Below are 18581 nucleotides of genomic sequence, written 5' to 3' on the forward strand. Positions count from 1 at the left end.
GGATTTTATAATCTTGATCTAATTTTGTGGCTATTCTTGTCCTTTCTGCACTTTTTATAAAAATGTATCCTTTTAAAACCATCTAATAATACTTTTAAAATAAAGGCCTTGGCTTAATTCTTTACTGCCAGCAGATGGAGGCAGTTCTTTGGGAGCTCTTAAATAGCTCATAAATATAAAGTTATGAAGTCCAGACATCTGTTGCTTCTGTCTTCACCGGTGAAAATTGTGACAAATGGACCAAAAAAAAAAAAAGGAGAAAGCCTTTTAAGAGACCTCACCATCTTAAAAATGCCCTGTTCTATTCTAAGCTGTCAGATTTAGCATGCAGTTGACACAAGACTCATTTCTGGTTTGTACTGTATTTTAGGTTAGGGTGCCCTGATGCTGCCTCTTTTACACAGAAGAGTACACTTCTCCCACAGGAGGTTTCAGGAATACAAGCAAGTAAACACAAGTAATTACAGATGCCATTTTTTTCTCACTTCTGTGGACTTCTATTTTTCCTGGAAAATGCAGAGATTTTTGTTTTTTTCTTGTGTACCAGCCTCTTTGTTTTCAGATATGTTAGTAGCTGTTCTCTGTTCATTGAAGACTACAGAAATCAGCAGTCTCAACAACCTCTTCGTTTATTGGAGTTATCATAGCTTACATGGGCTTAACTCAACTGTCCTGTCTGCTGATTGGTAGGAGCTACAGGTGGCATATGGGTTAGCACAGAATTTCAAGGAATGAAAATCGATAATGTTTGAGCATTGTTGTTCATGTTGATCTTTGGCCAAACAGTTAATTTGTAGAATTTGTGAAGTCTCACTGAAATGAGGTGTTTGTTGTTTCTCAGGTCACTGAGCTAGCAGGCTACACCGCCCGAGTCTACAATATGTTTTCAGTCTTTGACGAGGTGAAGAGAGGCATCTACAAAAGAACTGCTGTTACTCAAGGATCTGTAAACAACAGCAGGAGTGAAGATAAGGCAGAGTTACACATTGATGGGCCCTTAGAAATCAAAGGTAATTAATTCATATTTGTATGAATTTCCCAGGGGCGGTGGGGGAGGAATGGAGCAGTGGGACAGGAGGTGAACAGAGGTTTTTTTTTCTGTAACTAATTAGCCTCGCAGCCTTAATGCCCCAGAGGTCATGTTGCCTTTCATTTTAACCCCCTGCTTCCTTATAACTCTCTCCTTATGGTGTGCTTTTCTAATACACAAAATGACTCAAATGTTTTCTGTAAAAACTTTCAGTATAAAGGCATTTCAACTATACTATCATATGTGATGGTGATGTTAGTATTCTTACACTGACAGTCCCTTTTTTCCTCAGACCATTCATTGTTTTTCAGAAAAAGCTGAGACTGTAACATTTTCATCTTCAACCATCACATTATTTTCTTTGAATAGGAGGAAAAAAGAGAGAGAGAGATTGGTTTGTCAGAGTCCAGGAACCCCTCTGGCTGCCCTGGCTGTCTCAGGACCCTGGCAGGGGTCTCAGAGACCCTGGCATGAAGTTGAGGACAGCTTGTGGCTTTGATTTTAGCCTGTGGAAAACTGCCAACTCTGGATGAGGAATTACAAACCAAGTAGTGTAATAGGTGAATTAACACAAGGTGGAAAAATAGAATTTTGAGGTTTTTTAGAATGTAATTCAACAGTACAAGATAGAGGAATCTGGGTGTGCCCTAGCCTTTTCTTCCTTCTTCTTGTCCTCCATGTCTTACTGTGATAGTGACACTTTTCTATTAGTTTAAGGTAGGGACACACTGTCCAACATAAATGTTAAGTATTGGTAATAAATTGTAAACATAGTATATGTAACTTTTGATATATAAGGTAAACACCGCCTGAGAGGGCTTGCAGAATGTTATGGCCTCCTTGCTAGCCAGAGCTCGACAAGTCAGAAAAAAAATACTATAGATAAGAAGAAATAAACAACCTTGAAAACACAATCAGAAACATTCCAAGACTCCTCATTTAGCTGTGTTCAGGCTAAGGAAGCAAAGACTCTTTCGGATCTCTCTTAGAGTAACCCTAACCTATAAGAACCCTGAGAGAGAAGAAATCCACATTGGTTCAGTAGTTTTTCCCAAAAATACTATGTTTGCCATGATTAAAGATCAGTCTGTGCTCATTTTTTTCGTAATTCAGTGGGAATCTTCAACTGAAAATGACAACTTTACCCTTCTCCTCACCTCCCAAATGATCTGATCAATATATGCTTTTTCCCTCCTGACCCCATCCTGTGTGTTTCTGGTGCCACTGTCTTTCTGTCTCCACCCTCCCTGGAGCATTTTCTGTGTACATCCATTCCTTATTGTGCCACCTCTCTCTGCCTCTTGCATCCAGCTTGTCTCTGAGGTACTCAAAGGCAGCTTTTGCAATGGGTTTTTCCTCATTTTCCCAACATACCATTTCTGGTACTGTCCTCTATGGTGTTGAAAAGCCTTGTTCTCTTCCTTTAACTTTTGAAAAGTAAAGCCTCAGTAGAGTTACAAGCCCCAAAGGGCTCTTTGTGAAATAACTTCTTGCAGCGATTTCAACAGTGCTGCCCTTCGGCTCATATTTCTCAAAGGTCCTCTGACAAGGTTCATCATTACAAAGTGTGATGCAGCATGGTGCATAGGTATGGGAATAGCTGATGCCTTAATCTCTTGTAGATCTTGGTAATACTTGGCTGATGTTAGGAGAAATGGCATTTTATAACTGTTCCATTTTGTCATGTGCATGAGAAAAGGTTTGTAGTTCCTGGAGCATTGAAGTAATTTGGGGGCTCTTTTTATGTAACTGTGTTTAAAACCAAAACCAAATACAGTTCAGCTATGCAAGTGTGCTCTTCATGTTCCCTTTAGGTCCATAATATCTAAACCCCACTCCTCTTTTCTCTGCAACCTTTTCCCAAGATTTCATTCCCCTACAGTCACTTTTCATCCAGTCTGAATTCCTCCTAAGCCATGGTGACTAGCATTTGCTCTTGTGTAGTTGTAGCTCTCAGAGGCAGCTAGCCAAGACCAAGCATTGTGCACAAGGATTTAAGAAGAATTTAGGCCAGATGAATCTAGGCCACAGGCTCCACATTTTTTATGACAAGTGCTACTGTAATACTGGTTTTCCTCCTTTCTTTTGGTTGCAATAGTTCAGAAATCCCTGACGAGTGGATTGTGTGTGGATAAAAGTACACGTGCTCACATACCTGTGTGTGCCTGCATTGTTAGAGAAGAAAAATCTTAATGCTTCCCCAATGGCTCTTTGAACACGTCATACTTATTTCCCTTTGAATAATCCAGTATAACTCTTTGTAACTAAGCAATGTCTGTTTTGTGCCTTACATTTACTGTTGTCAGTAAGTGTGAAAATATGAAAATAATAATAATGTTTTACAGATAACAATATTGCCTTATAACATATTTAATAATTCAGAATTTTAAAAATTAAACAGAATTGTGTACATCTTATACAAATACTGTCAAGTTGTATTTCTGATTACACATAAATATACTTAAAAAGCATGCTGAAATTGCAATCAAATGCTGTGAAATTAGGGTTAGGAAATGAGAATTAAGTTTACTTAATTCTTACTAGCTGATTATATTTTATCATAGATTTATTTTAACTACAGTGTCTCCACTGTATCAAAGTAATTTCTTTTTAACAGAAAAACACTTTTTTCCCCGACAATCTCATGCTGTTTTAAGTAAAATTTAATTTATGAAAAAAGAATGCTTGGACTGATACATGGCATAAAAAATTCTGCCCAGGTTGTTATAGTTTGGCAAAGTTAAAAGCAATTGAACAAAGAGCCTCTAAGGGAGGATGTAAGACTAAACTGTGAAGAAAATGCTACAGAGCCTTCTGTAATTAACTGACTAACTAACTTGGTCTTTGTTACATTTTTCTCTCTTCAGATTAGTTTAAGTTATAAGTAAACAGCTTTCTAATACAAAGAGAAATGTCTTTTCTTTGCATCTTTTCTATAAAGGTAATTTCTAATATTTTTCTAGGAATCCAACTGTTTGGGTTCTGTTAGACAAGACCATTATCAGGTGACTGAGAAGTTAGTTTCATTCTTTTACTGTTTCCAGGACAGTTAATATCAAAGTCCTTGTATTACAGAGTATCTGGATATCCAATAGAGATTGTATATTTAATTTGCCAGGAATCCAAATGCCAAGTGTATCTACCTGACTGAAATGTTATATGAGTTGCTGCAAATACTTGCAAGACATGTTTACAGTGTCTGTGGCATCAAAAAGAGATGGAAGCAAGCCATTAAATGTTTTCTCCTTTGCTCTCATTGCTGGAGGAAACTGAAAGGTGCTCCAACTTCCAGAGCTGGTAGTGAGTCCTAATTAAATCCTCAAAGAAGGTTAACTGCTTTGCCTGTGGCTAAGGCTGTCCTTGAGCTTTTTTACTGCTTGGTATTAAACATCTATTTAAAACAGAATACAGAAAATACAACTAGAATTTGAATGAGCACATCTTTATAGTGCATCACGTGTTTATGATGCATACTGTGCATTGTGTTTAGGATCAAATTTAGGTTTCATTGCACATTCTTGGCTACTGTTGACAGTGTCTTTTGGATTAGCTAAGATTTGTTATCCAGATTTTCCATTAGGGGAACCTGGAGCACATAAAAGAGCTGTCTCAAACACCAGTCCTTACTTGAAAATATACTTAGTTGTGCACAGAGGTTGTCACAAGTGATTGCTTAATGGAGGGTTTTACATACTCTAATTTTTGGGTTTTTTTCTTTCTAGGGAAAGTAATTGATGTTGATCAAGGAATTATTTGTGAAAATGTTCCTATAATTACTCCGAATGGCGATGTGGTGGTTTCCAGACTAAACTTCAAAGTAAGATGATATGCAAGAATCTTCTGATTGTTGCCATCACATTAACATAAACAGCACAGAATTCATATACCTTATGTTAAGTACTTGGAGGAGCATATGGATAAAAGGGGAAGTCCAGAAAGGTAGGCATAGTAGCTCAATAGAGGCAGACATATGTAGTTTGTCCTGCTCAGAGAAAGAAAAGAGAGGATTTCTGTTGCTGTTGCCAGGTGAAAAACTGACCTGGGATTTTCAGAGGTGTATTATGAGAGTATGCATCCACCTTCAGTTAAATTCAATCCAATTGGGGTGCTTTACTCACAAAGGCTCCTTTAAAAGTCTGAGGCCACAGCAACAGTGAAAAAATCAAACCTGTAGTTTTTACTGATCACCACAAAGAGCAGTTCTGACTGACAGCTGGCAGCATGGTTCACGAGTCCAGTTGGGAGCATTTACTCAGCAGAAACTTGGTTTTTTTTTTTTTAAACCTATTCCAGACACCTCTTGGTACCTGCTTACAATTTTAATGAGTGACCTTTCCTGAATTAATCCCAGATGTATCCTGATCTGATGTTCCAGTGCAGATGTTGTTCTTTTTAAAAAGAGTTGAAGATATCAGAAGTAAATTTAACCATTTCAGCAGATCTTTTAATTTAGGTAAAGCAGGATTTTCCTTTTCCTTGAATTAGGAACTGGGAGGAAATGGTCCTAGCTATGGCAAAACTTGCAACAACTTCAGTGTAGGAATTTCAGAATTGTAAAATTACAACTTTATGATCAAGCGGACATTTCTATTTATTCATTTGTCTCAAGAGATAGAAACAAAGAAAATACAGAAGTCAGTATATTTCTGTAAAACATAGATAATGACATTGTGATTATGCATAAATATACACTCATATATACACAGGGTAATAGTCAAATGAGTAAAAGAAAAACAGTTCTCATCACAGCCAAGTTAACATAGGTAATAAGGTGGGAAATGGCAGTCTGAAATAAATTTTCCAAATCACTTGATTATCCTCCCATACCTGCAATTAATGTCACAGATAGACACAATACTGCTTGAAACACTGTTAATATCTTTGGACCTAATCTGCATTAGAAGAATTGATTCTGACTGTGATCTATTGATGCTGTAATGTAATCATATTACATATTTCATTACATGTATATAATAATATATTACTATAAATATTACTACCATATACTACTGTAAACATTAGTTTATAGAGATATTCCGATGTAAAGGAAATTATTTTCCTTATCTCAGCCCAGGTATTTTATCTAATGCCACTGTTTCCAGGATAGTTGCATGAATACATGCAGCTAATCAATGAAATTTGTTGATTATTTTATATAAATGCTTATGTAACCCTTTTTAGGGGTCTTAGAATCTCCGGTGCCACATACACTGTGTCATAATATCTTTGCATTTTCATCCCCTTTGCAGGTCGAGGAGGGGATGAATCTTTTAATCACTGGACCCAATGGCTGTGGAAAGAGTTCACTCTTCAGAATTTTAAGTGGTTTGTGGCCTGTGTATGAAGGAGTTCTCTACAAGCCCCCTCCACAACACATGTTTTATATACCACAAAGGTATGTGTCTTGGTGAAGGTGGTGCCTCTTACCTGGTTACATGAATTTTGACCCTTCTTCTCATATTTCTAATCTGTGATGTGTACATCCAAGTTAAAAGCACAAGGTAAGCACAACCTCAGGTGTGTGAAGTGTGTTTATAAGAAGAGATCTTTTCTCATTGGTGATGCAACATGATTAGTCATCTGAAAGGGCTCAGATACACTTGTGTTGGAGCCTGTGTTCCTCAGATGGCTGAAGTCCTGGATAACTGGGATCATGGGAACAGGCTGGAGTCTGAATAAAATTTGAAGTGGACCTAGTATATCTCAAATCTGATTTCTTTTAAAACCAAGGATTGAAAAAGTGAGAGTGGTTTGATTCTTAAGTGTCAAAGTAATCAAAACTTTACTTTCACAATGCAAGACACAATCTAATCCAACAGTAACTGTAGATTGCCTTTTTAATAATATGTGCTTATTTCACTAATGGAAGCTTGGCTTTGTTGTGCTTTCTTTGTACTCTGACATGCTGTTGGACTCTCAGTATTTACTCTTATGCAATTGGTTCTAGAATATCTCCTTAGAGACCTCTAACTATGTTGTTTTGCAAAAGCAAAGTCAAACTGAATCTTTGCTTCCTGTAGTTCATTTCTTCCCATGGGCAAAAGAAGTATTTGAGATAACAATTTGTAGCCTTGTTTAAAAAGTACAAGATATTAAGATGAATGGAATATACTGAACTGATCAGTAGATTTTCCTTACTGCAGGTGAAGCTAGCAAAAACACTTCTTTATGATTTTTTCAAATATCTGTATAATTTATTGCTAGCCATTGTCAGTTTTCTGATTCACTCAATACTTATTCAGGAGTTTGAAGCAAAATACTTTATTAAATGTTTTTAAAAAAAAAACCAAACTTTTTCAGTTGTAAGGAAACAGATTCTACGCGTTGGCCTCATTTCCTTAGTTTGATATAAATGCCAGCAAAATTGCACACCTACATACTTGCAGGTTACATTGACAACAGCACAGGAATATCCTCAATATCTCTGCACCCTAAATTGTAGTAAAACTCTAATTACCACTGAGTTATTGATAAAAGTTGTTAATTGTTTTATGTCTGCTGTGTCATTTTGTCTTATTTGCATGGCAGAATGTCTCATGCAGTCTCTGTTAGTTCCATAACCTTTGATCATGACTCTTGAGTCTTCCAAGCACAGCACATATCTAAAATGTCCATCAGCATTTTCTCTTTCTTGAGGACTGATTCCCATAGAGCCTGGAGTAATACATTGTACTTCTTTCTCCTCATCTATTGTCACTGTTCTTTCTTTTCAGCTTGCTTTTACTGTAATTTGGTTATTTTTGTGAGAGGTGTGTTTCTCCAGTAGCATGCATGGTTTCTTTGTTATTCTGTTTGCCATTTTAGTAGAAGACCTACCCACTTTCTCAGCAGTCACAGCAATGGTCCAATTCTGAATTCTCTCTCTCTTGCTATTGCTCATTCAAATAGATCTCTAACATTTCTTTCTTTCAACACCAGGGTTATCAAATACTAAAAGGGTGATAACCAAAGATAAACTAGTATCAAATGTTGTTTGTTCTTTCTCATTTAAAATTTATATACCTGTGTCTTGCTGCATTCTTACTAATGCTAGGACAGTCTGGAATAGAACAGTTTAAAGATTTATCTGGCCCTCCTAAGCTGTTTGGTTTTGCATATGTCTGCTCTAATTTTGGTATTTTATTTGGGGTTTGTTTACAAGTCTTTTCCTATCTGGCATTTTTCTTTCTATATTCTAAAAATATCTTTGGATACAAAATGAAATTACATCAGCCACAGAGATATTTTTCCTCTCCTTACCTCTATTGAGTAATCCAAATGTCTGATGTGATTTGCCTCAGGTAGTCCAAGGATATTCATCATGTGGATGAATGAAGCAAGAATGTTTCAAGTCTAAGTGATGTAAATAATAAAGTGATAAAATAAAAGTAAATTTTACATCATAAGCACATGAAAATTCCAAGATGATAGTGCAACTCCAATGTTGTTTTAAGCACAAAGTAGTTATTAGTGGCCACTCTCATCCTGAAACAGTTCTTGATTATGTAAACAATTTAATCTTGCAAAATTGCTGTGTTTCACTTTCAGATACCCTATATGACATACCGAAGTTTGTGCAAATGGAATATGTATCTATGTGGTTCTTCTGTATCAGACTACTTTCTTGTTAGTGTGTGGTCTGCTGGAGAAGTACCCTGAACAAAGTCCTGTTCAAATATGCCTCTATGATTCTGTTGCCTCATCTTGTTTCGATTAGCTCAGATGTCTCTGTCCTGTGTTGTATTTTATTTTCAGCTAATACTGTTCTGTCTTTAACTATGGTCTTTCTAGTTGAGTCAGGTGGAATTAAGCTGTACTCTGCACATGCCAACACTGCACCAGTGATTGTCATTGCCCTTCAGCATTTTGCTGACAGTGCATCACCACATTGACTTGTTCCTTCGATACTTTGCCATCAGTTCATGTCATGCTGTACAGATACCTGCTCCCTGGCACACTGGATCTGTCTGTGGACTTGCTATTATCAAGTTCCTGATGGTCCTTTTCAATGCGTTTATTTCCAAAGTTCACCACTTACCTGACAGAGGAGAAAAAGGTCTTTGATAGATAAGCATTAACAAAAAACCTAACACAACACACTTCATACTATATTTAATAGTTTGCATACTATTTTGCTATAGATATGGTTTAAAGATTGCCTGCTACTTTGTATCTTATTTTTCCTCTTTTGAGATTAATCAGTTCCAGACAGTTTACCTCAGCTCTGCTGTTAGAAACTGCGGCCTGGCATCTGAGAGGGCTGTCAAGCTCTCTCCTTGGCCAGGGCACAGCTTCTTCCATTTCATCTTTTTCTCATTCCTGTAGAAATTCTTGCACTTATCCTTCCTGATTGATGGAAGTTCCATCTTGCCTCATATAGAGCACAAAAGTTCTTGCCTTGCTGCCCTCTAGGTTGGTGGAAGCTTTGCCTGCTAGGATCTCTGTGAAACCTCTCTATTTCCACTGAAGGCTCACTCAGAGCTGTAAAGTTTGAATGTTTATTATTAGGTCTATGTGCTGACTGCTCACAAGTAATGGCAGTACCTCTTGGTAGGACACTGTGTATAAAATTTACCAACACTGATAGTCAGAGGTGGGGAAATGGTTTTGTGGACTAGTTGCTACTCTCCCTCAAGCCATGCCAGATGTCTTCTCTACTGCCCAGACAGAAGACTCAGCTGATTAAAGCAGAGTTTTCAGGTATTTTCTATTATTAAGGAAAGTGTTGCATAAATTCCAGACTGATGTATATAGTCAACTTGCTGCATTGGGGCTTACCTTAGGTTTAAATTGTACTTATATAAATAAAACATTTAAGGGCTACTGTTAAACTGATCTTTGTGAAGGACTTCAGCATTCTCCAGGGTTTTGGTCCCTCAGTGCCTTCAGACTGGGGCATGTTTGGAGCAAGCTGTGGCTATGGGAGATACCAAGAGGACCAAATGTAGGTGAGGAATTGAGATATGTTCATACATACTCAACTTCTACTCCAGTGATCTATGTGCCAGACTGTTTATGAAACTTCATTTAAAAGCTAGGAAAAATAAGCTTTGAACTTTTGTTTTAAGTACATAGTCAGATTAAGCTTGACAAACACATTGTAATTACAAAGCCATTAATAGATTGCAAGAACTGAATACATGGCTGGTGTTTATAGGATTTATCCTGCAAAACAATGACAGTCTATTTAATCTGTGTTAGTTTCATTTTGCTGATACGAGCAGCTCATAGAATCATAGCATGCCTTAGGTTAAAAGGGGCCTTTAAGACCATCCAGTTCCAATCCCCTGCCGTGGGCAGGGACACCTTTCACTAGACCAGGTTGTGCAAAGGCCTGTCCAGCCTGGCCTTGAGCATTTAGAGGAATGGGATATCCACAACTTCTTTTGCCTTCAAAATTTAGTTTTGATAGTAGTGCCAGGGGAACAAATTCACCTAGAGGCTGACTGAGAACTCTGTGTAGCTTAGCAGTGGTGTAGACAAAGTTACACGTTAGGGAGTAATATGGTGGTTGCATTTACATGGCCTAGTTTCTGCACTAAGCTCCCATTACTCTGTCCAGCTTGAGCAGTTACCTCCAGCTTAATGCACCTGCCCTGAAATTGTGCAATGAAGGATCTGTGACAGATGAACAGAATGGCAACTATTTACTATTTCAATAATATTTTACCTAGGAGCTTCATAAAGCACACTTCAAATGCCGTATGCATATCAAGTAATGAGAATCAATTTGGTTACATAACAATGGGAAGCACTGGGAAACATAAACTATGAAATCTGCCTGACATAAAAAGGTTGATATGAAAAGACTAAACGGATGCTGGCTTTTGTAAAGGAAGGACAGCTGAAAGCTCTAATAGCAACTTGTATCAACCTCCCTGGGAATAAGTCCTTTCTCCTCCTTCCTACTATAGTTTTCAATCAGAAACTCCATTACGGTGCCCTATGCTTTTTAAAATCCAGGTAGTAGACATAGCTAACACCTCCTTCTTGAAGTGAGGATAGTAATTCTTGCCATGCCCTTTAGGCTTTGCCATTTTTCTGCCCCTGTGTCTTGGGCTCCAAAACTCCAGGACTCCAAGGTCATTCAGCCTTCTCCCAGCTTCTCCATGGTCTGCTCATGCTGACACATTTCTTAAGTTCTAGTTCTGTGTTTGACTGCCTGCAAGCTAAACCTGTTTGCCCACGACCATGTCCAGATGGCTTTTGAGTATCTCCAAGGATGGAGACTCCCCAGCCTCTCTGGGAAACTTGCTTCAGTGGTTGATCACCTTCACAGTAAAAAATTGTTTCCAGATGTTCATTTGGCATCTCCTGTTTCAGTTTGTGCCCATTAGCTCTGATCCTGTCACTTGACACCAGCAAGAAGAGCCCAACTCTGTCCTCTCCACCCTCCCTAAGTTGAGGGAGGGTGAAATTGTATTTATCTAAGTTGATAAGATCCCCTTGAAACTTCTCCAGGCTTAGCACTCTTTTTCCTCATAGGAGAGATGCTCCAGTCCCTTCACCAGTTGTGTTGTACTTGAATCCCATCAGATGCCAGGAGCCCAGCACTGTGCAGCATCAGACAGGCCTCTAGGCACAGCACAGCATATGCTATGCTTGGGCCCATCTGTGCTAAGGTTCTTTGGCACTGTGCTAAGGTTCCTGAGCACTCTGCTAGGATTTTCTTAGGAGTAAACAATGCCATTTGTTGCTTTTACTGTCAGACCAAAGGATGTTACCATGAGAACATGCTGCTTCACTTCAAGATAAGGACAAGCCAGCGGTGTTATTGCTGGTGCCAGGTGGGAGCTGCTTGCAGGCTCCTCTGTGAAGATTAGCTGCCAAAGTTTATCCTGCAGCCAGGAGATAGGTGCAGTGCGGCACAGGCCTGAAGGCCAAGCTGTATATGCAGCACAACCCAACACAGTGCAGCAAAGTATAGCACAGGCCCGTGACCACTCAAGGCAACTGTTCCACAGGTCACCAACTCTATAATGCACAACAGTCTTCCAGCTGGGGTCACTGCAGCTGCTTGGCCTATGTCCTAGGACCAGTTCACTGGAGGATACCACTGACTACAGAGAGGGCCAGGGTTAACTAACTCAGACTTACAAGAGTAACTTCAAGGTGAGATGAGTCTTTTCTGCTGACAATGCAGAGTGGTCCCCACAACACAGGGTTTTCACTTCATTCTTCTTTAGTCATTAATTATGTCACGGTCTCATGGGAGAATGTAGCAGGTGGGATTTTTTTCTTCAGTTCATAATGTGTGCACCTACATAGCTTAGATGGGAGTGTGGGTTTCCAAAGAGGGAAGACTTTTCCAGGCTTAGTTATTTGCCTAATATCTTGCATTAATTATACCCGATCGATCTCAGTTTCTGCTATTACTACAGCTCCCTTGAAGAGCCACGTCACATTCCAATAATGCTTATAAAACATCTATAATAATGTTCCATGTATCCATATACATGGTGTGTCTCTATTCTGTCTGTCTTGTTCTGTCCTGTGTAATGCAGTGTTTCACAGCAGATAAGAGAAGGAAGTCAGTGCAGTGTGTGGCTTCTCACTTGTTGGCAGGTGTTTGACTGCAGACACACTATTGCTGTAGGAATACTTGTGTATTCATATCACAGTGCATGGAAAAAGTTATGCCATGGGCAACTAAGCACTGTAGAGACCCAGAGCAAAACTAGCCTTTCTTTAGAGGCTTTGCTGTCTACACTTCCTCTTCACTGTGAAATAAGGTGTCATTTCTCTCTCTAATTTGAGATCATTCTAGAAGAGGGAAACTGCCTTGCTCATTGTGTTACACTGCTGTGATAAAACTCAGAAGCACCCCTTAGGGTGGAGTATGCCTGGTGGGACTGGCAGGCTGGAACCTTATCCAGAACAGCTCATTGTTCTTCAATTCATTGATCTTTGTGATCATCCATCCAGATAATCCTCTTATCATCAGTACTGCCAGAGGTAGTTTAAAAAAAGGACATATTTTCTCTTCATTTGATTGAGTCGTTGCAGGTGGTATAATTATTTCAGAATGCAATAGCTACTAAAATTTTAAATTGTTACAGTCTGATTTTAATTATACGTGTGTTTTTGTGTATTCTCTGCCTATCACAAGATACAAACAGACTGAACTGAATAATTATGTGAATTGCTCATCTTAAACATTTTTTACTGTCTGACCAGTTCTAGTAATATTCTGTCTATGATCTAGGTAATAGCAAAAAATCATGAGATGAGATGATACCTGAGTATGAATAGCACTTTTCTCCTAGATTGTTTTCTTGTAGAAATGTGCACAGCTTTGTTACAAGGAAAAAAAATCCACTGAGTGATTAATTTGATTTTTTTCAGCCTTTGACACCAGATTCTAATTATATGCATTGAGAATTCAGCCTTTCATACTGTGCATTTGATTTCCTGTTAATTATATTCCTTGGCATTATGGTCTTCATCACTCTGGTAGGATTTTCCAATAGGTAACTGATCTATCTGAAATATTTAGAGGATGTTTGTGGCCAGTTCTGTATGACGGGAGAGCTAAGTTCAGGGTAGGGTAGTTTAAAGACAGATCAATTATTTATATATTTAGAACAGTTACTGAAACTTTAGCTGGCCCTAAAATTCCTTGAACTAGACACAGTGTGATAAACAAACAGCCTGTTGTGGTTTTTAAATTTTGATAAGTATTATTTATTATTTTTTAACTCACTGGTGATAGCACCTTCTGTTCAAGAGCAGTGGATACAACACTACTTAAAAAAAACTTAATTCATGTTCATTCAAACCTTTTATTTTCTTAAATTTGTAGTGGTGGTGCCATCGTGGTTTTTTTTTGTTAATTTTATTAATGTCATTGAAGAATTAAGAATTTGGTTAATTAGTGGAGGCTTTTGTTTCTTGTTGATCACTGTTGATCAATATTTGCTGCTGGTGAAAACTGGAATTTTTACTATTAATCTAAAGCAGATGCATTGCAATAACTGGAATTTTGCTGAGGTGATTCCAGACAAAGTATAGCAGCTTGTAAAATTATGATCTTGATAAGATGATAGAAAATTCAAATATTGGGGGATCCCCTAGATGTTTGAGCTTTTGGAAAATGGTCCATAATATCTATGTAGTAGGTAAAGGGAGCCACCTAGAGTTAACCTACAGGAATCTCTATGTATAAATGTATATCTCATCTTCTGCCACTTCCTGCAGCTTAGGTGGCAGACGGAGAGCTAAATGTTAAACCCATGTATCTCTCCTGAGAGCAGGCACCCAAATAAGATTAGAACCTCCTTTAAACGTTTTTACAATGCTACTGAAGGGTTAGGATAGTTACTGGGTTTTATCTTAGAGAGCATTGGGAAAAAAAGACTGGTACTAAAGTCTCCCTCCTTCCAGTTGAGGACTCTGTATATACTTTATATATAGGTATATACTATTATATACTGGTATAGTATATAATTAAGCTTTTTCCAGTAACTCTCTCTTTGGACGCATGATTCCTGCCTCTTAACAGTAGTTGCCTTGTCAGCCATTCTTATTTTCTGCTAGTTAGTAATTGATGGGATTTGTTGCTCCACTGCAAGCTGGGCTTTTCTGTAATTTTTACAAACTAGGTGGAGAGAGGCATGCTTGGTAGTTCCGTTGTGTTTAGCTGTGAGGTCAGAAGGAAAATGCAGCTGTGCCAAGAAGCAGTGCTGGTGACTCAGTAAACAGCATGGCACCAAGTGTCCTGGCACAGTGCGTTTGAGCATCGCTTTCCCTGTTTTGCCATAGGTTAAATCTCAGAGCTGCTAGTCATTACAGGATCATACTTCACAAGAGTAAGGTATTAAACCCCAGGCAAATTATATGATAGGTGCTCTGTCCTCCTTGCCCTTACCTGCAGCTTCACCTAAATTACAAAGCCTTACTCGCTGATTTAAATCTTTGTGAGCCCAGGTGGAGTTGCTCTTCTGTCCCAGAGGTGGCAGCAGTCTGGAGCAAGTGAAGTGATTTCTACCCATGCAAGAAGTCAAGCCCTTTGGGATTTTAGATGGAGAGCATTGTGGATATGTAATAGCTCATTACTTCATGAAGTTACTTAATGTTTAGAGTTGAGATTTTGCAATATCACAATTAATGTAAGTGGTTCACTGCAGTTGGTGCTAGTGTTCATGCAGCAGCCTAGAGTGGTACTATTGACACAATAAGCAGGGAGTAGAACAATGAGCAAAGAGGAGCAAGCAGTGCTTGTATTTGACTTGTGGTTCTGGTTTTGCTCCATCTGGGTGCTTGCCACAACACAGAGATGACCAAATATTTGCAAAGAGTTCAGAACCCCTTGCCCTTCCCATCCTCACCCAGTTGTTGGTGAAAGTAGTTTAACCACAGGCAGGTACAGGCAGTTCACCATGGATGTTTGCAGCACTAAAACCAATGCAGCTGATGCCAGTTTGCATATGAATTTTAGTGTATATGGCAGTTTTAGTTCTGTAATTCTTCATTTGTTGCACTGTGAGTTCCTTCACATTACTCTGTGGTGTATTTTAGGGACTCTCAGAATAACAATGGATAGATCCACCCTTCTGCAGACACCTCCAAGGGAAGGGAAGAAATTTGCTGAGGTATCTCTGCCAGGCAAAGCCTCTGCATGGCTGAGACTTTCCCACCATATGGGTCCAGAGAGTTTTAGGGAAGAAAACTGACTGCTTTTTAACACACTGTGAAGTTGTTGGAAGCAGTTCTTGGTGGCAAGAGCAAGCTGCCTGGAAGCCTCCTCATTGCTGGCCCAGTTTTGACTGCTCCTCTTTATCATCATCCCCTGGCACTACAGCTTTAATAAGACTAGTATTGTTTTAGCAGATGAACCCGGAGGGAGTTGTGGAGCACTTGGCACAGAAAGCAGGACAGAATCTGGAGCCTGACTGTTCTTTGGCTCTGACTTTCCCTTCCAAACTCAAAATCCCACAGACTGTTCCTGAGGTGGTTCCAGTTTCCAAGAGCTATCAGCAGTGTCTGTGAGACAGGATGAATATTTGTCCTTCACAATAAATCATTAAACCAGCAAAGGAAATGGTTAAGTAGATGTGTCTTTAGTTGCCTTTGCTGTCTTAACCTGAATGGCCTGATATCTTTTAGAGAGCTATGAGCAGTTTTCTTTGTTTTGAGACTAGGAGGATTTTTGGGTCCTGAGGCTGATCACAGCTCATGACATTGTGGCAATTGGCCATAGCCATTCCTCAGCCATGACTGGGGACTCTGGCTTCAAATTGGAGACAGCTTGTTTGAGTAAGATAGATGGTATTACCTGGTCTGGAAATGTGGTGATTAAGAAGCTGCTTCACATACAGACAGCATTCTACTTGGCAAAGGGAGGCTGGTGCTGGAGGTTTAAGGTGACCGGCCCCTTTAATGTGTGCTACTTTGCAATTCAGAGGTGGTACACTGGCTTATAGAGCCAGATAAATTATGCCCAATCCAAATTCTGCACTCCAGAATAGTAGAGAAAGAAGGGTTTCAGTGCAGAGGTTTTCAGTGCTCTCCTTTCTGACTTGTGTCTCTCCTGGAATTCTTTACCAGTTTGAGCTGCAGTGTTTTTGTTACAACTTGATTTTAACATGTGTGCGTTTAAATCAATTTCTAAATGTCTTAAGAGTACCAAACCTTGAATACAGTATAGCTCTGCTGATTCCAAGGGAAAGCATTCAAAATGGGTTATGAAGTGGATATTTATTTTGCCTAATCTGTCATTGTGTTTCCATGCTACCTACCCTTGTTGTTACCATGTAATTAACTGTTATGGAAACAATACATTACTAAGGTAAGTTTAGAAAAATATTTACCCACAATGCATCCACTGGATAAATTCAGCTTTAGCAACATAGTGTTTAAAGCCTTATACTCTGTTCATAGAGCATCAGCAAGATGTGTTCACCTGAAGCCATCCTCAGATTACCAGTTTACTTTATTGTCCCTCAGGCCCTACATGTCCATTGGAACACTACGAGATCAAGTCATCTATCCAGACTCAGTGGAAGACATGCATGAGAAAGGCTACCAAGATCAAGATCTGGAGTCTATTCTGCATATGGTTCATCTCTACCACATAGTTCAAAGAGAAGGAGGTAAATTTCATATTTTTGTTAAAAAGTTGACAAAATCCATTCCTTGCATGTGTGTCTTAGTGGTACTGACCTTTACTAACTGAACCAGCAAAACTGGATTCAGACCTTTGCGGCTGTGGGAGCTGCACAGACACATGGTTGTTGCTCCTGATGCCAACAGAGGGAGAAGAGCTGTGTGCTCCTCCCCTCCCTGGTAAATCCATGCCCAAGCTGAAGATCCTCACTATCTTGTGATGGCCAGTCTTTTCCTGGTGTTGTGGGATCAGTTACCTTCCTTGATTTTCATAGAAACTGTCTTAAAACACTGTAATGTCACTGACTACATCAACTTAAAAGCATGTGAATGAAGAGAGAATCAGATCTGCTTTCACCTCCCTAGTTGTGGGATCAGCAGAGCTATGTGCCGTGAAAAGGAGTGTCTGAGGCCACCCCACCAGAGTGAGCAAGTTACAAATAACCAAGCAACACTGGCTGGCAGTAGAATGTTGCCATCTACTGCTTGCTGTTTCAGTTGCCATGTGTTCTCAGCATTGTTTGTTCTCAGAGTTGGGGACAGTGTGTATATATATATTACATGAATGTCAAGATGCTGAAGGCTTCTTTTGTGTCTAAGGAACTGGAGCATTTCATGGCTTTTTTTTTCCCCAAGCACAGCAATATTTTTTATCCTTTTTTTCCTGTCAGACATTAATCTCTAGTTTCAATTTCCTCCACATCATGATGCTTTTAAAACAGACATAGGACAAAGTTGGTAACATTTAGAGAGAAGAAAAAGGATTTTCAGACCCCTTTAAGGGGGTGTGCTGAATGTACCCTGCCTTTCTATGCCAGCTGTCAGTGCTGGTTTTGATCAGGTACTTTGCCTTGTGTGTGCTTGGTGAGTCTCAGTGTTGTTCTGACAACACAGAGTAGTGCTTCAACCACTGGAAATCCCAAGACAATGTCTAAATTCCCATTCCTGGATGGCAGCCTGTTGTTCTGTAAAGAGCAAAAAGCTGTCTTTTTTTCTAAAGTATGTGTAGATACTTCAGAGTCTTTTCTGCACATTTTAGAGTGGGAAGCAGTAATCATTTATAACAGCAATTGTATACCTAAAGATACTTCTCCACCATGGGTTAATGCTTCTTTATTAAGAATGTAATAATGACTGTTGCAGTAGAAAATAAGAATCTGCCATTATTCTGATTCATGTTATTATTTAAATCTGATCCTATAAGACAAGAAAAAGTAGGCAGAGCTAAGCTCAGTGGCCAGAACAATTGCAGAGAAGGCCTCTCCTTCCTACACTGACACTACAACTGTTCCTGTTAGTATTCCTGAGTCACTTACTTCACTAAGTGAGGTGCTCAGATGGCAGAAGAACAAGCAGGAATGTTGGAATAGGCAGCTGGAAAAGGAGGAGCAGTTAAATTGTCAGTGGCAAGAAGTCACTGTGGAGAGTGTGCATTCACTGTGTGCTGGTACTTGTGGTTGGACTGCAC

The 18581-nt window shown here is 39.1% G+C and overlaps 1 protein-coding gene across 1 annotated transcript in view; it reads left to right on the top strand.

The window, feature by feature from the left end:
- The window catches only part of ABCD2 (ATP binding cassette subfamily D member 2), a 39687-nt gene that overhangs the window by 9161 nt on the left and 11945 nt on the right, over positions 1–18581 (top strand). Inside the window, exons 4-7 of the mRNA XM_068189719.1 lie at positions 842–1010; positions 4753–4847; positions 6280–6425; positions 16955–17100. Of these exons, the coding sequence (XP_068045820.1) occupies positions 842–1010; positions 4753–4847; positions 6280–6425; positions 16955–17100 (556 nt within the window). The remainder of the gene's footprint in view (positions 1–841; positions 1011–4752; positions 4848–6279; positions 6426–16954; positions 17101–18581) is intronic.

Source organism: Anomalospiza imberbis, chromosome 5 (assembly GCF_031753505.1).
Source record: "Anomalospiza imberbis isolate Cuckoo-Finch-1a 21T00152 chromosome 5, ASM3175350v1, whole genome shotgun sequence".
NCBI classification, from domain to species: Eukaryota; Metazoa; Chordata; class Aves; order Passeriformes; family Viduidae; genus Anomalospiza; species Anomalospiza imberbis.